Source organism: Bos javanicus, chromosome 9, assembly GCF_032452875.1.
Source record: "Bos javanicus breed banteng chromosome 9, ARS-OSU_banteng_1.0, whole genome shotgun sequence".
NCBI lineage: Eukaryota > Metazoa > Chordata > Mammalia > Artiodactyla > Bovidae > Bos > Bos javanicus.
Genome location: NC_083876.1, coordinates 88142520 through 88165002, shown reverse-complemented (window position 1 = coordinate 88165002; position 22483 = coordinate 88142520). Strand labels below are relative to the sequence as shown.

General features: G+C 43.1%; 1 protein-coding gene across 2 annotated transcripts in view; it reads right to left on the bottom strand.

Annotated features, from left to right (window-relative positions):
- MTHFD1L (methylenetetrahydrofolate dehydrogenase (NADP+ dependent) 1 like) overlaps window positions 1-22483 on the bottom strand; it is a 181768-nt gene that overhangs the window by 36238 nt on the left and 123047 nt on the right. For both annotated transcript variants that reach the window (XM_061428309.1, XM_061428310.1), the window contains exons 25-26: window positions 18782-18889; window positions 16504-16656 (exon numbers count right to left, since the gene is read on the bottom strand). In XM_061428309.1, the coding sequence (XP_061284293.1) occupies window positions 16504-16656; window positions 18782-18889 (261 nt within the window). The remainder of the gene's footprint in view (window positions 1-16503; window positions 16657-18781; window positions 18890-22483) is intronic.

Here is a 22483-nt window from a genome sequence, read left to right as displayed (position 1 = left end):
ACCTTCATCTGCCTTGCCCCTCACTTAAATCCTAACGTCCTTCTTCAAGTCTCTCCCGTTCCCTTCCTACAGTACAGGAAGGATCTGAGTCTGTTTCATTGGAAACACTGACATACCCCTGAAGGAAACTGATAACTCTCTGGTGCATTATGTAGCATATGGAAGAAAAGCCCTTCCATACCATCTTGTCGTGGATCTATTAATACACACATGCCCATAGGACAGAGAGCAGAGCTAACTTCCAGGCTGAGGGTCTGAAATGTAAGGTCAGGTACACTTGAGAAACTACTCTGAGAAATTCTAATCTATGCGCTCTGATTATCGGGAACATTTAGTATCTTGATTAGTGTTCAGGAATAAAAATTATTTAACAAAACAGTAAGAGAAGGGCCTTAATACTTAGGGAAGTACCTGATAACTTTTATAACATTTGCATCATTTAATAGTTGTCATTTTTCATAAAAGAGAAGGATATGTTCAAACCATACAAAAATCTTAATGGTCCAGATAACCATGATAGTGTGATCACTCACCTAGAGCCAGACATCCTGGAATGTGAAGTCAAGTGGACCTTAGGAAGCATCACCACAAACAAAGCTAGTGGAGGTGATGGAATTTCAGCTAAGCTATTTCAAATCTTAAAAGATGATGCTGTGAAAGTGCTGTACTCAATATGCCAGCAAATTTGGAAAATTCAGCAGTGGCCACAGGACTGGAAAAGGTCAGTACTCATTCCAATCCCAAAGAATGGCAATGCTAAAGAAATGTTCAAACTACCACACAATTGCACTCATCTCACACGCTAGCAAAGTAATACTCAAAATTCTCTGAGGCTTCAATAGTACGCGAACTGAGAACTTCCAGATGTTCAAGCTGGATTTAGAAAAGGCAGAGGAACCAAAGATCAAATTGCCAACATCCACTGGATCACAGAAAAAGCAAGAGAGTTCCAGAAAAACATCTACTTCTGCTTTACTGATTACACCTAAGCCTTTGACTGTGTAGATCACAACAAACTTTGGAAAATTCTTAAACAGATGGGAATACCAGACCACCTTATCTACCTCCTGAGAAATCTACATGCAGGTCCAGAAGCAACAGTTAGAACTGGACATGGAACAATGGACTGGGAAAGGAGTACATCAAGGCTGTATATTGTCACTTTGCTTATTTAACTTCTATGCAGAGTACATCATGCGAAATGCCGACTGGATGAAGCACAAGCTGAAATCAAGATTGCCGGAAGAAATATCAATAACCTCAGATGTGCAGATGACACCACCCATACGGCAGAAAGTGAAGAGGAACTAAAGAGCCTCTTGATGAAAGTGAAAGAGGAGAGTGAAAAAGCTGGCTTAAAACTCAACATTCAAAAAATGAAGATCATGGCAAATAGATGGGCAAACAATGGAAACAGTGAGAGACTATTTTTGGGGGCCCCAAAATCACTGCAGATGGTGACTGCAGCTATGAAATTAAAAGACGCTTGCTCTTTGGAAGAAAAGCTATGACCAACCTAGACAGCATATTATAAAGCAGATATATTACTTTGCCGACAAAGATCCATCTAGTCAAAGCTATGATTTTTCCAGTAGTCAGGTATGGATGTGAGGGTTGGACCATAAAGAAAGCTCAGCCTCAAAGAATTGATGCTTTTGAACTGTGGTGTTGGAGAAGACTCTTGAGAGTCCCTTGGACTGCAAAGAGATCAAACCAGTCAATTGTAAAGGAAATCAGTCCTGAATACTCATTGGAAGGACTGATGCTGAAGGTGAAACTCCAATACTATGGCCACCTGATATGACGAACTGACTCACTGGAAAAGACCCTGATGCTAGGAAAGACTGAAGGCAGGAGAAGAAGGGGATGACAGAGGATGAGGTGGTTGGATGGCATCACCGACTCGATGGACATGAGTTTGAGCAAGCTCCGGGAGTTGGTGATGGACAGGGAAGCCTGGCGTGCTGCGGTTCATGTCATTGCAAAGAGTTGGACACGACTGAGTGACTAAACTGAACATCTCACTTGACCAGGCCACGCCCAGCTATGCAGGTAGAGACAGGGTAGGGGAAGGAACCAGGGCTGTGTTATAGGCATGGGTTTGGGGGTGTGATGGCTCTCCCTTCTGAGAGTGGGGGCAGGCAAATTACATGTACCCCCACAATCCATAGTACACGTAATGGTACAGCTCTGCCTCGAGGGTTAAATGAGCTAATCACCATCTATCTCACTGAAGAATGTGCAAATGTAAATGGAGTTCATGATTTTCGCTGGCTGTCAGCCAGTTGGCCATCCTTAAAAGTGAGCAAATGGCACATTTCTGCAAAGAGTAACAGCAAGCTTTCCATAGGATCAGAAAATCAGCCTCCACCATGAGGACAAAGGCTAAATACGGATGTGACAGACCCTGAAAATCAGAGGGCACCCCCTCTACCTGGTCCTTATAGACCCCAGCAAGGTCCTGACCCTTCAGAGTGCTGAGCTGCACTAGATACAACTTTCTTGTCTCTTTGTGAAGCTATTCATATTTCATTAAAATGTCAATGAGGTAAATCAGCTCAAGCTAGTACTGGGTACGGAAATGAAATGAGAAAAGAAGAAATTGAAACCACTAATCTATAAACTGTGGGTTGTTCCTGAATGGCAAGGAAAACAAGGATTCGGTATATTGCTTTTCTCAAAGGTAAGACTATTCTGTGCAGTTTTCATTGAGAAATATATGGGAGGCATACATTTTACTGTATACATGTGTGTGCGTGCGTGTGTATGTGTTTTGGAAAGCCTAGCTCTTTCTGGCCTTGGAGCACTCGGGGTGGTATCTTTCTTTATATTTTGCTCCCTAATCTTCTGTACATCTGTTTCGGAAGGTGGAGATTTTCAGCAAACAACTTAAGGAGGTTTACTTTTTAAGAAAGTTTAAGGATTAGATAGACAGAAATCAAGATCGTGGAATATATATACCAAACGAATGTTAAGAACCAGTTAGAAAGTAGGTGCATGGTCTAGGCACCCTACAATCATGAGCGCTAAGCTGTGATTTGTTATAGAGCTTCCTGACAGCCAAAGCGAAAAGGGGAAGACATTTAGGTCAAGGATGCGCCTCGGAAAAGAGTCAGTAACTCCAAGACATTACTGTCACTTAAGATTGGAAGAGGTTCATTCAATAACTAGCAGCTCCTGTGTGCCAAGTGCTGGGCGTCTGATGGAAAGTCAGGCAGCTGACGGTCAGGGTTACAATCTCCAGTGATGGCAGAAGGTGCATCTACTCTATTATGCTGGCCAAGCAGGTTCCTATGCCTGGCAGAGTAGTCATTTGGCTCATAGGCTTGATAATAATTTTGTGAAATTAAGCAACCAAATCAAGTCTCTACCTAAAGAGATGACCAACCTATCTCAAAGGAAGAGAGAGAAGCCAGTAGAAAAGAATTCTGAACCTCCTTCAAGCACATTAACTAACCGGTGACAGAAACACCAAGATTCACACCAAAAAAAAAAAAAAAAAAAAAAGTGGATAACATTATTCTGGTTTAGAAAGAGATCCAAAACAAGAGTTTCAACCATAAAAGCTATAGAAAAATCTCACCACATCACAATGAAAAGTTTACCTCTTGAGCTTTCTACTCAAACAGCAAAAAAAAAAAAAAAAAAAAATTTAGAAAGTATATCCTAAGTTACTACAATTTTAAAGCTATAATGGGATTAACAGCTATCAAGCAATAATGTTTTGGATACCATCAGCTCACGTAATGGGATTAGTTTTAGAATAAATCATTTGAAGCCACTATTTCTAATTGGATAGTTACCAGAATCAAGGCTCACATCCAGTAATGGGTAGGATTAAAAATAAGACCATATAATCAGCAGAAAGATTATATAATATCTCTAATGAGGCAATGTCGGGGTTGAATCCTGGTTCTACTATTTACCGGTTCCATGATCAGGGCAATTCCTTTAATCTTTCTGCCCTTGGTTTCCCTTTGTGTAAACAAGGGCATCGACGTTACCTACCCAGAAGGAGGCTGTGAGCATTAAATTAATTAATATATACGAACTGCTCAGAAGGGCTCTGATGCTACAGCCATTAAACTGATGGCTAATTAAACTAATTCGAGTAAAACTGATTAGTTTTAATTTTTATCATTATAATTTAATAAACATCTCTTTGTTTCTATTTGCTTTTTCTATGCACTTTTACATTGCTGACATTATGCTCTATGAATTTCACTTATTTTTCCCACTAAACAAACAAGTTATTCCTCCAAGTCATTAAACATTATAAACATATAGCTACTGTATACAGAGACAATATATATAGAGAGATTGTATATAGAGACAATCATTCCAGTCCTGAAAGTATCCAGACATTAGTATCTTTAACCCTCCTTTCAATGAATCCTTTTAGCATCACACATTACCTCTAGGGAAAAAGAACAGACTCTTTGCAGGGCAGGTGGGGGGTGCTAGAAAGATGTCAGTCTCTGTGCTCAATAGAGAAGATACTGAAGAAATAAAACCACAATAGGAGATCTGTGAAAACATACTGAACTACTGTAGACAGAGTTTTGGCTTGTTTGTGCTTAATAATACATAGAGAGCAGCGTCTGCATGTTGATAACACAGGAAGGAGAACAGGATGTCAGAGTAAGATGCAGAGTAGCCCGGTGCACTTGAGATGAACTGGACATTCCATCCTTGTTCTCCGCTTGAATGTGTGAGCACAAGGAAGTGCTAAAGAGGGATTTATGGGCATTTTTTTTTTGAAGTACCGCAGAAGATTCCCCATCATGGTTTCCATGTTCCATTAACCATTTAACTTTAGGTTAACTATTAACTTCCTGTCCAAAGACAGGAAGAATCACTCTGCAGTTGTCATCCATACACTTAATATCCTTCTTCTTCCTGAAATCTTCCGTTCTTTTCCCAGGGCTGTGGTTGTAGCAATCTTTTGTTTTTTCCCTCTGTAATGTGTTCTACTCCAAAGAAAGATAGCAGGTTCCAATTTATGCCTCAAATGAAATCTAAAAACACTTCAAAGAAGTCAAGTAGATCTGCTTTTGGAATTTTATTGTTAGGTGGTGTCTCTCTGCTCTCTCCCCGCCCAAACTTTCCCATCTTCAAAAGGGAGCACATTCCATTCTTTGTGACAAACTTATCAAAATTAAAATAACAAACTCCAGCTGTCAAAACAGCTTAAAAAAAAAAAAAAAAAAGCTGGTTGTGGTTATTGTAAATAATAAAGAAATTACAGCTACCTATGCAATGATTTTTACCCACACAAAAAAATATTTCTTTAAATAAACTGTCTTTAGATGGCATAAAGGACTACAAATGAGCCATTTACTAAATTCATTATTTTATGAACTATGGAGGGAACGCCAACCACATCATGGATCTGGGAGCTGGACAGGCCACATTCGACCCAATGTAGAGACCCAAACTTTTGCCGGAGAGTCTTTGTTATAATTATTTTCAGTCCCAAACAAAAGACTGTCTCTTAATGTGAGCAAATACTCAGGATTTACACATCAGGGAGAACTTTTCACATATCACTGTGATTTTACAGTTTGGATGACAAGTTAACTCTTTGCCACTGGGAAGCAACCTGAACCCCACCGTAAAGTAGACAGAACAAAAATAACAGAAGCTCAGGTTGCTGGTCCCCATGGACTTATAATAACTGTGACAGAGAAGCAAACACGCTGACAATAGACGATGTTAATGTGCTGGAAATATTTGTGCAAATCCAACAAATAATGCATGGCGTCTCAAAATAAGAAGAGATTACTTCCTTTATTTTTAGGATCATTCTCTTTAATTGTGTAATGTAGCTTGAAATAACTTTAAAAGCTTTGAGCTACAGCAAATCACAGTCCATTCAGAAATCAAATTATTGAGGCTTAATGACTAAATGGACATAGAAAGAGTATTTCACTATAGGTGACCACATTCAGTACAGAAACAACACATTTGTCCCCTGATATTGCATGGAGCAGTCCAACTCAACACTTCCAGTTTTCCTGGTTACCTAGTACAAGATCCATCCTGAAACAGGGCTTACCAGCCTGGGCGAGGGAAACTGCTGGGAAGTTTTCCTTTTCTGCCTCAGTGGCAGTAAAGAATGACCCAGAAATATACACTGCCTGAGCTACTGAAAAAAAATGTCAAGATGTTCAAGATCTAAGTTCTTGTTGAGCAAGGATCTCATAAGCCTGAATACTCATGGATCACTGGAACTCCCTGAGGCCATTTATCACTAACTCAGCTCACAGGGCTGATACAGAGTAAAGAATGTGTTAATCTATATGAAGCATTAGAAACAGTGTCTGATATGTAGTGAGAACAACTACTATAGTATCAAGTGATACAGCCTGGTGGGATATTCGATCTGTAAGTGCACATCTAAATATGTTCCAAGAAAAATGAATTTAGACCTGGTTTTATAGCCTTGCTGGTCAGTAACTGGTTGGGTCAGAACACTGACCCCTGAAGGCTGGAGTTACACGCAGATAAGAAAGGTGGGCACTTGAGCCCTGTCTTCTCAGCGTCTTTTAAGACGTGCTTTTCCAGACTGGGACTTGAGCGGGATCCTAATTCTGTGAGGTCCCACGGGAAGAGGTCTCCGTAAGGAACCCTGTGTCTTCTGCGCGGCTGGCCGGCCCCTATTGCACTGGGTTCCATACTGTATGTATGTAGCAGTATGGTCTGCACTGAACTCCCAACTGTGGACAGATCAGGGGAACCGAAGGCCAGGTCCCTACCCAGACCCTAGGGAGGTCTGGATTAATAGGAGACACCAGGCAAGACGGCTTGGTAAAGGGATAGGAGCCCCAGAGGATGTAAGTGCAATAGATCTTAGCTGGGTGGAGCTGGCAGTATGAACACAGTGTCTGGAGATGAGTAGGGGCCACCACTCAGTCCTGGGGGGCAAGTTTTGAAAGTTGAGTAATTAAGTCTTACAAGCAGAAATGCAGGTAAATTTGGGAACTGTATGATGGATTTTGGAAGGTGCAAGGAAGCATGGAAGGTAACTTTTCAAGTCTTCCACTCCCCAGAGCTGATTCTTGGGGTGGGGCTGAGTCTTAAACAAGAGACTGATGTCCACAAAGGATTCAGTAACTTGTATTCCTGGCCCTAGGTTTTCTCCGAGGCAGACTGTGGTACCTTTATTACTAATGGCTTGGGACACATACTTAATGCAGGCACCCCTGGAAATCCTACATAGGGGTGGCAATGTGATGACGAACGTTCATTCTGAGCCTTCCAGGGTCTGCATAAATACCTCCGTTTGATCACATAACCCAACACAAATTATTTATCTAATACCTACTTTATACTTCTTGCGTGATTTAAGAAGATCTGCTTATACTCACTGGTATAAAATGTTTTGAATTTTCAGTGATATCCAGAAAACAGGCTACACCACCAAACTTTTCAAACTGCCTCAGAGGGTGACCTGGCTCTTTAATCGGAAAGCTACTTTGCCAATGCAGGAGACACAAGAGATGCAGGTTTGATTCCTGGGTGGAGAAGATCCCCCGGAGCAGCAAATGGCAACCCACTCCAGTATTCTTGCCTGGAAAATCCCACGGACAGAGGAGCCTGGTGAACTACAGTCGGGCACAATAGGTAACTGAGCACACATTTTGGTCTACATTGATTTCATTTCCCTTGCTTAAACTGCTTAGCTGCTTTGGACTATATGCTTCTTGGTAAAGACTAGCATAACAAAGTAAATGAAAGCAACAAAGAGACACAGAGTAAAGAGAAGTGCCATGAGTCTAGATACTTTATGATGTCTTTCTGACCTGTGTGTATGTTGATTGGCAATTTTATGCTCTGAATCCTAACTACTCAATGTGGAAGAAAACAAATAAGCTATAGACGGAAGCGGAAGAAGAATGGGTCAGTATCTCATCAATTCCTAAGAAAACAAAAGATCTATATGTTGACGGTGGGGTGGCTACCTAAGCATGACAAGCACCTTTTTTTCTAGGTTCGTACAAAGAAAGACAGAGCCTACACGTAGGGTTAATAGCAGTGGGCTAAAAATTTAACCCAATTTTAAAAGGTTAACTCAATAATAGAAATATCTGGTAATGCTATTACTCAGCATGTTTCCCCGGCTCAGGCTGATTTCATTTGAAGTCATTTTATATTTATGCTAAAAATAAATTAGCATCAAACTCAGGGAGACAAGATCCCTGAAACTAATGGACTGGACCTTAGATAACCTTATGTGGTCGAGGGGCAAATATCATTTTCCTGAGTCACGAAGCCTCCTCTGGCTCATCAATCTGAAAAACAGTTTCTGGAAATGGAGAATGCTGCTGGTCATCTTCCTTTGCTGGAAACACGTAGTGAAAAGGCAGGGACATGTTCTCTCCTGATGGGACAGACACGCATGTGCCTGTCCTCTGGACACCCGGAAGGGGACAGCTTGCTGCAGCCGCCCTGGGATAAGAGGAAGTGAGTGACATCTGGGCCAGAGGAAGGGCATGTTTGGGAGAAAGCAGGAAATTGTGATGTCAGGATGAGGAAGAGCGGTGGGAGAGACCCAAGCTGGGTGGGAGAGAGGAAACAGACCAGGTCCCCAGGAATGGGGTGAAAGGACACAGCCATACAAAGAAAGTGAGGCCAGGTGGGGGAGGGGAGGCTTTGGGCAGTGTGAGGCGGGTCTGGATCACTTCAAGCTAATCAGAGAGACTTTAGGTGTCAGGTTCACTGGGGTCAAGGAGCCCTGGAATTAGGAAGGACACGTGCAGAGGCAACCTTCTGAGTGATCTTGTATGATGGGAGCTCTGTAGAACACGACTGCTTACCTATGTCATTGAAAGGCAGCTTGGGGAGTGTGTGTGTGTACTGGGCCATGAGTCTCTGGAAAATGTGGGGAGCAGTGCATTGGGCTGAAACCTACAAGGTCTGAATTTAATTCATGCCTAAGTGAATGGACCAGGTTTATAACCATGCATCCCCAAAGAAGAAAACGTCTCCCCAGTGAGCCGCAGAATAACTTCACTGACCTGAATCCGGTCCAGCGGAAACGAGACATCCAGCACATACTTTTTACAGGAGAGGGAGTAGAACGGAAAACAAAGTGAGCTTAACCGAAATGTGAGAAAGAAAGCGGCAATGACTTGGCTGGGTGGGGCCCCGGCTCACTGTTTCATGGGCCCCCTTTCCTTCCAGACCAGTAACCCTCCACCCAGCGTTTGCTGTGGATGACATCACTGGTTTCGCAAACACGCTCCGGGAGTTTCCTGCTTTCCAGAGACAGGCCGACTGAGGCCGTCAGAGGGGCACCTGGGCAGAGATGAGGCCGGGTCGGGTCACAGAGCGGACACGAAAGCCACACCAGGGCCCTTTACTCGTTCCATAATCCGCTGCGGGTTTTACTGCTGAGTTTTCAGTCCCCTTTCCTTAGACAGATGTCCACTGTCCACGCTCTCAGGGTTACGATCCGGACTGCTCATGGCATGGACACACGTGCCCTGCCCAGGATCACATCCTTTGCTCCAAAGAGAGCACAGGAACCAAAGTGAAGGGTGTAGGAAGGGAGAGGGAAGCTGCCCTGAACGGACCCTGGAACTCTGGCCCATTGCATCCTACAGCCCACCCCAGCCCTCCAGCCAAGGTGCTTTTCTCCCCTCATCAGTCTGTGAGACCAAAGCACTAGCAGCCTCTCTACAGTTTCAAGTGGCCACTCTGTGCTCCAGAAATGCTCTAACTCAGGGTTCCCCAGACCTCAGGCCGTGGACTGGTACTGGTCCATGGCCTGTTAGGAACCAGGTTGCAACGCAGGAGGTGAGAGGTGGGCTTCATTTGGATCTGCAGCCACTCCCTGTCTCCCACGTGACTGCCTAAGCTCCGCCCTCTGTCAGGTCAGCAGCAGCCTTAGTTTCTAGAGCTCAGAGAAGCTCGAACTCTACTGTCAACTGTGCATGCAAAGGATTCAGGTTGCACACTCCTTATGAGAATCTAATACCTGATGATCTGATTCCATATTATGGTGAACTGTACAATTATTTCATTATATATCACAATGTAATAATAATAGAAATAAAGCCTGCAATAAATGTAACATGCTTGAATCATCCTGAAACCACCACCCTGTCATCCATCAAAAAACTGTCTTCCGTGAAACCAGTCCCTGGTGCCAAAAAGGTTGGGGACCGCTGCTCTAACTGGCACCAAACACCATCTAAACGCTGCAGGAATTCCTAATCCCTTCTGCAGGGTGGCTTAAGTCCAAGACTCTGGTCCAGATTCTTGTCCTCAATAGCCAACATGTCCTAATTTTATGTCCTAAGTTTGTCAATAAAGAAGACTTCAAGTTTAAGAAGATTTCCTAGATCTTCAGGAGCCAATCTCATTGCCTCACGTGATATCAAAAGAAAACGGTCCGATACACCAAAAACTAACTTCAAATGGGCATGTGCTAGGAATTCACACTTGGTTGGATACCTCTCCAAGCCAACTGTTCTGACAACACGTCCTTGTGTGAGAAAGCCTCGTAAGATGAAAGGAAGTGGTTAGCCTCTCTCCAACCCATGGCAGGAGCGAGGAAACAAAAAGGACAAAACGATCTTGCATTTCCTTAGCCGAATTTGGGGCCAGGAAACATCAGTCAACAGACAACACTCAGGAGTGGATTTCTTATAGGAACATTCCAGCTCTTTGGGCCTCTCTTGTTAAAACACTACGAGGCAGCCAGGAAGGACAAGATGACTCTACCCACCTAAGTCTACCTGCCATACACGTGTTCTGACTCCTGTGCAACTAACTGGCCCTCACAAAACATTTTCTCAAATCCTTTCAGTTTATCATTTCTCTATTTATTGTATTTTCATGTTATGAAAGTGACAAATGCTTGTGCAGTAATCCGAAGTAAGCAGAAATGTAAAGAAAAGCAGCTGCTCATAATGTCAGCCCCATGTTGACATTTTGGTGTCTTTCTAATCTCTTCTATATGGAATGTAATTTACATCCCAATAATATAATTTCATAAACTTTGCTTACATATTAATGTTTTTATGCCATGACATTTATGTCAAATGATTAAACAACCCTGAAAAATTATTATAAAAACTTAAAAACCATATCAAAGCAATGGGACCACCAGACAAAGACCACCTACTAAACTCTGGGGGGACGGGGTGGGAAGGGTGTGCATGAGATTGTTTTAGAGAAGTTTTATGAGCTACCAAGGTTTATTGAACACTATAAACCATAAGCTTTGAAAGAATTTTTGGAAACATAAGAGGCTGATCTGTACAACAGAGTGTTGGAAAATATGCTCTTCTCTCTCCACACCAAAGATCTGTATTGCTAAATTATTTCTTATAAGGAGATGTACTAACTGGTGACTGTGTTGGTCTAGGATATTATACGTTTTTGTAGCTTTCCATAATACGATGGAGGCACTTTCCTGGTGGTCCACTGATTAAGAATCTGCCTTCCAATGCAGAGGACACGAGGTTGATCCCTGGTCAGAGAACTAAGACTCTCCATGCCGTGGGGCAACTGAGTCACAACTAGAGAGCCTGAACATCACAATGAGAAGCTCCTGCATGCCATGACTAAGACCCAGCACAGCCAGATAAATAAAATTATTTTTAAAATATGATGGAAAGAATATATAAGGATAATGTCATTAAAGAGACGCAAGGATACACATGGAGCTTAGCAGGAATGAAGATATTTCAGGGAGGAAAAATTACTTACAGAGAGATGGAAAACTCACCCAGAGCACGCAAGGATGGGGCAAAAAGTCTTAGATGACCTTAGCTGAGGAACTCTTGAACTACTAGGTGCTCCTATAAAGTGAAATGTACTAATAAAGTGGCTACACATACTGGAGATCATTAATTGGTGATCAACTCCAACTAAAGCAGTAACTAAATAAAATATGATGAAATCATTCAGTGGCAGAAAACTCTGGCTTGTAAATAAGGGTGAAGAGTGAAACTAAATACTTAGAAAACTAAATCTGGGGGTAAAAAACTGAACTCTCTAGCATTTCACCCTGTGATGTCCCAGAGTCAGAACACTGAAGATACTTATTGTTTGGAGAGGGAGGTGCTTGTGTGGGGATTCTCCACTTTTAGACCTATTAGATAGCCAGGGGGACATGCCTTCCTTAAGGACACACCGAAGGGATTTCTCTTTGTTATAAAGCCCACAGCATTCTGCACCTGTGTGATTTTACTTACTAGTGTCCAACATAAGGACGCATGGAAGAGGACTGGAGCATGTTCATCTCCATGTGATTTACAAGTATGAATGAATGAATGCACAATGCAGAAAAACTGAGGATCTTTCCGACTGGGGGTTTTCCTGGAAAGGAGAGTTGGACGCCTGTTTCAAAGGCACTCAAATAAGCACGTGTGGAGTGATCATGGGTCAGGGTGATTAATTACACTAGACTTTTCCCACCTGTAGGAGCCAGTCCCCCCAGTGTCCTCAACCCCCTTTCCCCTTCAGTCATCTCAGCAGGAAATTACTACACTATGTCTCCCACATGGATGATGACTATTAGAAGCATTCTTGCAGACTGTGGCAGGGCCCAGGACTGGGTCAAGTAAAAGTAAATACCTGTCCTTATTAGGCGATCCTGGCCTCCTGCGGTGCGTTTGCCCTGGACACAGCAGCTTCTGGCTCGGTCATAGAAAGCAGACCTCAGGCCACCGCCTCCATGCGATACTTCCTGACCTTCAGGAACTTCTTTCCTCATGAACCACTTCCTTCCTCGCTCCTCATGATTGTTTTGGAGGATTTTACCCCAGGGGCCCATGCTCACTGCTCTGCCCCGGGTGGAGGCAGGGGGACCTCCTCAGGGAACCCAGCCAGCCTGAGGTCACTCTCAAGGACTGGTCACACCTTCATGTTCTAACTGGTCAGGCGTCAAGCAGGTGCAGAGGAACAGAGGGATGGACTAGTGGTCACCCACCCACGCGAGCTGACGGAACTGACTTTCCAGAAATGACCTTACAAGGCTGTGGTTGTGGGGGGTATGAGTTGAGGTGCGAAGAGATTCATAGCATCTATTTGCTTAGTGACTCCAAAGATTTAAAATTATGATCCGTATTTAATGACTATTAAATACTCAGAAACGAGTGAAGGTGTCATCTTCTGAGTCACAATTTTTACAACAAACCATTTTCTTTGTTAATTTCACGTCTCTCTACTAGGGGCAGGAAGCTGCCTGAGGTGGAGAAAAATGCTTTATTTTGGGGCTTCCCATAACAGGGACCACAGAGTCATGTGCACACTTTCTGAATGCATGAACGAAACTGTTGGCAGAACTACTATGGAATCCCAGATCTGTGCAGCAAAAGACAGGACAGGTCATGGACTTGGCTAATTTTCTCCTTGGTGGTACCCACTGTTCCATGCTCTTTGGGACCCTCATGGCCCCGGCTCCCTGGTCGAAGCCTGGACCATCCAGAGGTGCTCTTCTCCTAAGCAAAGGCCTTCACTGACTGAAGCTCAGATGATCTCTGACTCTAAGTGGCTGCTATCACTGAGGCCATTTTAAGGAATGCAAAGCAAGCTCTTCTGGTGGTTATGTTAAGTGAAGTATGATCAAAGAAAGTGAAGTCACTCAGTCGTGTCTGACTCTTTGCGACCTCATGGACTGTAGCCTACCACGCTCCTCCATCTGTGGGATTTTCCAGGCAAGAATACTGGAGTGGGTTGCCACTGCCTTCTCCAGGAGATCTTCCTGACCCAGTGACTGAACCCAGGTCTCCCACATTGTAGGCAGACGCTTTACCGTCTGAGCCACCAGGGAAGTCGCAGTATGATTAAATTATACCCAATCAAATTCACCCTTAAAAAACATGGCGCTTTATGAGTTTTGACACATGTACACGTGTAGTGGAACCACAATTGAAGTACAGAATATTTCTATCACCCACTAAAAAGTCCTTGGTGTCCTTCTGCAGTCTGTCCCCTCTTCCTCTCTCCCCCTGGACCACGGATCTGATTACTTTTTACCTTCAGCTGAGCCTTTTCCAAGATACCATTCGGAACCTGTTTTCCTTGACCCTTCTCCCTCTGCCAGTCCTGGTGTTACCCCTCCTTCAGTGAGAGGCTCCATCACCAGCTCCTGTGTACCCCCTGGTCTCCCTGTGCCCCGGGGTCTTCCCAGATTCCCGGGGGCTCCTCCTATCCAGTCGGCTCCATGAACTTGGATGTTTTTCGAGTACCATCCTCTCCCTCTTCTCATTTCTCTAGTGCTGGTCTTTGCTTCTCCCCAGTATCCACCCTCATGTATATTCGTAAAATTCTCAGGGCTTTCTTCCTGCCTGTTCCTTTCTCCTGGTTGTTGTGTCTGTGTTTCCAATGGGTTCACAGATCATGCTATATTGATCTTATGAGCCCTTCCAGCTCTCTGTCTCCGGGCCAGATGCATTTCTGGCCCTGTCAACCTGACTTCTTGACTGTTCCTTCCACACCCAACAGCATCACCATCCGTGGTCAGGCTGGAAGTGACCCGACCCCCAAGCCCACGTGCAGGGGGCCACCTTCACAATATGTCTGGAATTCACTGCTCCTCTTCTGTGGCTGCTGAGCTAACCTGGAGCACCTCTTTACTCGGCCCATGTCTCCCTCGGTCTGCTTCTCTTCCCTCTCAACACTCTCCCACTGTTACCAGAGCTATTTTTCTAAAATACAAATCAGACATTTTCCTTTTCCTTATTATAAGAATAAAAACCAGGGGAATTTCCTGGCAGTCCAGTGGCTAGGAACTGGTGCGTTCATGGCCAGGGCCCCCAGGGTTCAATTCCAGGTTGGGGAACTAAGATCCTGAAAACCAAGCAGCATAGCCAAATAAATAAATACATAAATATAACAAAGAAAGAAAGAAAAAGAATAAAAACCAGGTGCAAAACCCATCTTACTGCAGCTCTCATTGTGCATGAGATAAAATCCAAGGTCTTTCAGATGGCTGTTCAGATCCTTAACAGCTTGAATCGATCTTGCTACTCTAATCCCATTTCTCAATCTCTCAACCCCTGTCCAACTCCAGGCATACTGGATTAACCCACGAAGGCTACCATGTAACTCTGTGCCTTTGACTCAAAATTCACTGTTTCCACAGTTGTTGGAGGTTGATTCTCTTTTTCTCCCTCACAGGCCCTGCCTGCAACCAGTAGAAACAGCTGTTGTCTCTCCTATGCCCAGAGGGCATTAAGATGTTAACACCAAGTCTGAAGCTCCAATACTTACGCCACCAGATGTGAAGGGCCGATTCACTGGAAGAGACCCTGATGCTGGGAAAGACTGAAGGCAGGAGAACGGGGCGGCAGAGGATGAGATGGTTGGAATGTATGACAGACTCAATGGACATGAGTTTGAGCAAACTCTGGGAGACAGTGAAGGACAGGGAAGCCCGGCGTGCTGCAGTCCATGGGGTCACAAAGAGTCAGACACGACTGTGCGACTGAACATCATCATCATCATCATACTTTCTACACACCTCTGTGCTGTTCAACCCTATGCATCTCACATTTACTCTGTGTAGTATCTCTGTGCCTCACGGGCATTAAGAATTCAAGAAACACTTATTGAAAACACATTGCCCAATATCAGATGAAACATGCAAATATGAAGGCAAGCAACTCTGTCCTCATTACGCATTTTTTACCCATCCATTGCTTAAACAACAGAGACACCTGGCTTATTTTAAAAAATTGTTATGTTTCCTGCTTGGACTTGGATCAGCTTGTAACAACAACAATGACGACAACAGGGACAATTAAGAATTTTTCTGCTCAATCTAATCCAAGAGCATCCCATGATGAGAAAACAAACTTCAGTCACTGACGGTTACCAAGGGAACCCACCACATCACTGAGTAGCTGTAATGAGGCATTTTATGTATTAAGGCCATCATCATGGGTTTTAGGTACTTTGATAAGCTTTCACTTCTGCACTATCTCCCTTCTGTCCAAAGAGAAGCTTTGAAATAACAATAACCATCCCATGGCAACAATGTCTCCCCAGAATAAGGTCAAAACCGGGAACTCATGTGATTCACTCATTTTCTAAGGCAGCCCTGACAAAGAGGTGGAGGGTGAGAGACTGATTTCCCAGCTCTGGGGTAGGGGGCTGGTCCTATCTCTTGGACTGGGTGGTGGCCTCCATTTATTCCCCTGCAGTGAAGTCTTTTTATTCTGAGCACGACATGAAGAACCAGCTGTCCTGGACTAAGCCACCCCCGCCCCCATCTCAACAGCGGCCTGGATTCTCCCAAGTTATTCTCTTCCGTGTTCTATAAGGGGAGAGTCAATTTTATGACTCAAGGAGTCCTGAACACATGATCTAAAGAAAATAAAAACCCAAACCACAGTGGCAGGTGCGTCCTTCCATTGTGGAAGAGAGTACTTAGGAAAATAGCAAATCCTATTAATTACTTTCCAATATCTGGTCTGCCTAAGGATTTTAGGAGTCCTAACAACACAGACTGGGGAAGGTTCTGGGAGGACGTCACACACTCACCGTTCCAACCAATGGGTAAATGAATCCGGCGCCTATGCTGGCCCGGACGTCACTAATGGGTAGAATGAAACCCTTGGGTACGCCTTTCTTGTCAGGTTGGTGAGACAGGGAGAGGTGGGTCTTCGCCATGCAGATGGGCAAATTTCCAAATCCCTGTAAGAAAGGCAAGAAAAAGCGTTCCTTGAGCAAAAATGTTCTTTGTACTTGTTTGACCTGCACCCCCCTCCAGAACCCCCACGGCTCAGATCCACACACACAGTAGCGCTTGTTATTGCTCGTTCAGAGCAAGAAGATGGGAGCAAAACTCAGCTACACCTGATCACCACCTGGTAGGCTGAGGCTGTCTATTACTTATTCTGGATAATTCTTATTGCAGAAAGACACTATTACGTGTGTGTTTGAAGGGAGGGTGGCTCCTTGCTGGCACGGCAGCAGCAGCTGTAGAAACCACTTTCCAAGAATATTAATATCTGGGACTCAGAAAGGTAATCTGGAGAAGGCTCCGTAATGAGGCTTTTAGTCCCACTGTTCACTCGTTCTTGGCGGCTGTCAGCAAGCAAAGGGCCCCTTTGTGTTGCTTTATGAATCACGGCTATTTGATCTGCGATTACATTATATGAACTGAGATGAGGTCACTATTTAAGCCTCTTATTTTTAAGGACCAAAGGCGATGCCTGACCCAGAGTTTTCAAAGGTGAAAGGGCAGGAAGTCACATGTGGGGCCTCACAAAAAGTACAGTGTCCTTGCAGCCTGGTCCCGATTAAGGGTACACAGTGCCTCCTCAGAGACTTGGCTGATCAACTGCAACCACACACTTGACACATAACTTTTAAGGAACATTCTCTGGGTGGACAGACAGAGATAAAAGGAATGAAATCTCCAGAGGTAACCCACACAGAATTTCTTATGATTCAATCTAGGACTATTTGGAAAATTTTATTGAACTATCAACTGAGGGGTGGGGTGGGGCTGTTCTCTATTCTCTTAATAGATGCTGATCAGAAATCTGCTGGGGTTAATCAAGATTGCTCTGCAGAAACAGTGCCCAGAATTTGGGGTTTCAGAGATCAATCAAACATTGAAACAATTTTTGTGAACTGATAAGGGTTTGCCAATTTAAAAGTTTACCAGTTAAGAATACATTTTTAAAAAACCCAGCATGCTATGTACTATCCCCCTATTTCTTTGTAAATTTTTAAGCCTCAGAAAAAAGTCAGGAAGGATCTAATATTGGAATTAACAATAATCCTTAAATAGCATTATTAAAAACTCATGGGGGAAAAAAAATCCTCATGACAATGACCTTATTTTACTCATTTCATTGCACATGAGTCAAAATTTCACTGCAGAACAATGTCAGTGTGTATGGCAAATTTTAGGAATCATTTTTCTTTTTTTTTTTAATACAAGTCAAGAGCATTCTAAGCCCTTGGAAAATTCTAAGAAGAAATGAATTGTTGACTATCTTATCAAATCTGGGAGAATACTCTGGTGAGAGTTGGTAGCACAGGACAAAATATTAAATATGCATTAAAAATAGAATTTAAGAGCTGGGGAGATGAAAAAATATATCAATGATACTCCTCATGAAACTCTTTTGCCAGCAAACTCTTGAAGAGCTCTGAGTTCTATTGATCATAGTAAACAGGAGGGGACGTTTGAGGCACAGGGCCCCTTTGGTCAGGGTGGATGAACACACTCTGCGGAGCCTATCCGACATGACCATTATGGGGCTAGACTCACGCTGCTGCATCTTGGTCACCTGCACAGCAGAAGGGAAGGGAGTCTTCACCCATGGTGGACAACTTCAGCACCAAGCCAAGGAAGCACTTATACAAAAAAGGACACCAAGCACCCCATCTTTACGCACGGCAGTCTTATTTGACTAACCTGGCACTGTGCTAACATTTTTAAGACAGTAAGAGGAAGCACTACAGATCATTTAACTCTGACTCCACAGCTGCACACCCAAGAACACTTTTAGTGTTTCTGGCTGATAAGCAGTGCCTAAAGATCACACACCACAGATAAACGTGGATACAACCTGTATTAGACACATTTATAACCACAAAAGTCAAAGATGTGTATGTCAGAGGGTATATCCTCTCAACATAACTACAGTCAATATCCTATCCAAGGATATTAACTTAATTTTTGTAGACCACACAGTAGATTAAGCCAAATTCAGCTGGCAGAACATATACCAGCTCTCAATTCAGGGTGAATAATTACAAAAGCTTAAGCTGGATTTTTTTTCCCTAAGAGTACAACTTTTACCTGTTCCGTGTAACGATCTATTTTGGATTGTGCTTCTGGAGAGAGTTCAATATCTTTGGCTCCATAGACAGACTGGGCAATGGTTCTTATCTTTTCCACAATTGGAAGCTGGACAAACACAAATGACAACAAAAATGTTAAGTTTCATCTGGTTAAAAAATTAATAGAAAGCCTAGTGAGATTTTCTGTAATTGCTTAAAATTCACTACCAGATTCCCTTCTCATCAACTCCAGTATTTGAAGCAACCTCTTTCTCTTCTTTCATCCTTAATGTACTGAAATCAGAGATTAACTCACAAATAACAAGCATTAGGTGTTAAGCCAGTCCTGCTGCTGCTGCTGCTGCTAAGTCGCTTCAGTCGTGTCCGACTCTGCACGACCCCAGAGAAGGCAGCCCACCAGCTCCCCTGTCCCTGGGATTCTCCAGGCAAGAACATTGGAGTGGGTTAAGCCAGTCCAGAGGCTACTTATCTACTTAAATCACTTTTATCCATTACATCTTTATAAAAAATGTACCATTACTATGTTTTTTGATGGTTTTTATGTCAGAATGAAAGTCTCCTGACTAAACAGTGCTGATGTTTAAGTAGGTCTCCACTTGGGTTATATGGTAGTTAAATGTAATAATACTAAGGAATAAATATGTTTTTTATGAGTAAGAACGGGTTGAGATTTTAATATAAATGCTGGAGTGATTCAACATTTTATTGGAAAACTAGAGGTTGACCCTAGCGTCACTTTAGCAATGATGAGACATCAGAAGAAGGGGGGACATCCGAGAAGACTAGGTACGGGCAAATAAGTGTGTGGGGAGGAAACGGAAAGATTTTCCATAATGTTGGATATAGACTGCTGGTAAAATACTAAAAGTGTTCTTAAGGAACAAGAGGGCTTCCCCGGGGGCTCAGTGGTAAAGAATCCGCGCGCCAGTGCAAGAGACACAAGTTCAACTCCTGGCTGAGAAGATTCCACACGCTTCGGAGCAGCTAAGCCTGTGCAGCACAACTACTGAGCCTGTGCTCGAGATCCTGCGAGCCACAACCACCGAGCCCATGTGTCCTAGAGCCTGTGCTACACGAGAGAAGGCCCGGCAATGAGAAGCCCACGCGCTGCAACTAGAGACAAGTCTGTGCAGCAATGAAGACCCAGCACGGCCAAAAACAGATTTTAAAAAGCTTTTTAAAAAAGAAACAAGGATGATTAATTAGGAAAGGAATGTTCCATAGATGAAGTGATTCTTAATTCAAGCAAAGCATCTGACAAAACTGCTCCTAATTTTACTGCGGGTAGGAAATACATAGGCGTAATGAATGTAGTTGGTGGATTACTGTTTGGTAAAGTGCTGCTGGGCCAAGTGCTGACTGAATGCACACCAGCCAAGGGGAAGAAGCCTCTTGTGGGCCACCTCCAGGACCTTGCTGTACAGTGGCAAATGGTACATCTGCATGAATCACTGTTGATATGCACAGGAGGGAGAGTTACCGAACAGGAGAAAATAAAAGCTTGTTCTACTTTCTCAATAGGACAGAATCCCAAACTGCTTTAAAATGTGCTTTTCATTACCACAGTTTTTATTACTGTAGAGGTGCTCTGTGGTCTGGAGCTGAAATATTGAATGTTTCTATGAATAAAGAAATTAAGGTGCAAGTCATTATGATCTTTCACTGAAGGACATAAAAGAGGATCTGAATCAAAGGAGAGAAACTTCCTTCATGGATGAGGAGATGCAACACTGAATAGAGGTCGGGTCTCTCAAACAATCTATTAGTTCAATCCAATTCCATTAAAAATCCCAAAAGCACTTGCGTTACTTGGCCAATCAATTTTAAAATTGCTAATGAAGAGTAATGGCATAAATAGGTAAGATAACTTCATAAATAAATAAAACCAAAAGAACGAAGGTACGGGACCTGCCATACCAGGTATCAATCACATTACAAAACGATGCTAATGGATTCCACGTGGTATTGGCACAGGACAAGAAGGTTAATCAAGCTGAGATAAGGAAGAACACAGGAGGACACCTCAGCAGGTGTGGGACAGCATACAGCAGACACGGAACAAAACAGGGCAAGGGCTGACCCTGCAGCTGACGTCTGGCTGGAGAGAAATACAACGAAATTCCTACCTCTCACCAGGCCCCCAGGTAAGTCCAATATGGAACAAAGGCAAAGCCTTCTAAATTAAAACTTTATACACTAAGGGAAAAAATTGGGGAACTTTATGATCCTAAAGGAGGGAAGGATTTCTTCAACAAGGTAACAACAGAATATACCTTAAAGTAAATGACTTATAGATTTGACATCAAAATTTTAAATTTCTTTCTTGGTATCCATGCTCCCTTTCTTGGTCCTGCTTGTTCTTAGTCTCCGGTACCACCGTGCAGACTGAGTCAAGTAGAACCAAGAAAGGGAATATTATCTCACCCAACCAATTTTTGGAGGTCTTGTAAGACTAAACAAGACCAAAAACAAAAACAAACAAACAAAAAAAAAATTTTAAATTTCTTGTATTAAAAAAGACATCAGGAATAAGAACAAAGCATAAAGAACAGTGTAGGGGGAGATACATGCAAATACTTAAAAGACTGGTTACTAGAATGCATAAAACTTCCACAAATTCAGGAAAAGACAGACATATGTAATATTGGTTGACAGAGTAACCAATAACAATATGAAAAATTCCCAATCTCATTAGTATTCAAGGAAAAGCAAATTAAAATGATGAAAAACCAATTCATACCCATGAGATGAATGAAACCGAAAGTCTGTGACTATCAAGTGTAGGGGAGGCTATGGGGAAGATGATCCTTACAGATTTCTTGGTTGGGATGTTAATGGTCTCATCTACCACGAAAGCTTCATTACTGGCCTCTTCACTCTTAATATACCCTCTACAGTAAGTCTAACCTTCCTAGTAACTCTAACCTTCTGCTAAAATTCCCTGAGGGCTCACTCTAAGATCTACCTCGAAGACCAACATCTCCAGGAAACATACACTGACCTTCCTCAAGCACATGTGGGTGCTCTCTTCTTTGCCATCTGATGGCTGTGGAACACTCTGACCTGGGTGTCATACAGGACCAGAGATTCAGCAGGGCCTGGCAGCAAATAGCCACTAGCAACGTCCACACTCTCTTGGGGCACTCCGATGGCCCTCAAATGGTAACAGTGCCAGGATCAAGCTCACCCACTCTACTGGATGGCAAAGGGCCTTTTGTTAACCGTGTCATAAGAGAAATGAGAAAAGAAATATTTACCTCTAGATGGGACAAATCTAGAAAGAAATGATAATTATTTTCCAGGAAGGCAGAAGGTAGGGAAAGGACGGAAATGATTAAAGGAAATATGAAAGCTATAGTAACCAGAGCTGCCTTCCTCAGTCTGAGCTCAGGGTAAGCCTGGGATGGCTCTAGGCTTGTTGCAAAAGAATGACCACAAGAGTGTCAAGTTGAGACTGGGTTAGAGAAAACTCCCGAGGGTAATTTTTAAAAGATTTCACATTTATTAGCTGAAGAATTGAAAATAGCCTATAAACTCTTTGAGGTCAAGGACCACCTCCTGTTCCCCTACAGGATTGAGGATTGACCCTACCCCCTGGGGTAGGGTCTCAATACACAGTTGAATAAATGAATACATATTTTCTGAACTTCCTGTTGATGAAGCAAGGATTCCAGGTGGTGCAACAGTTATAAAAGATTAT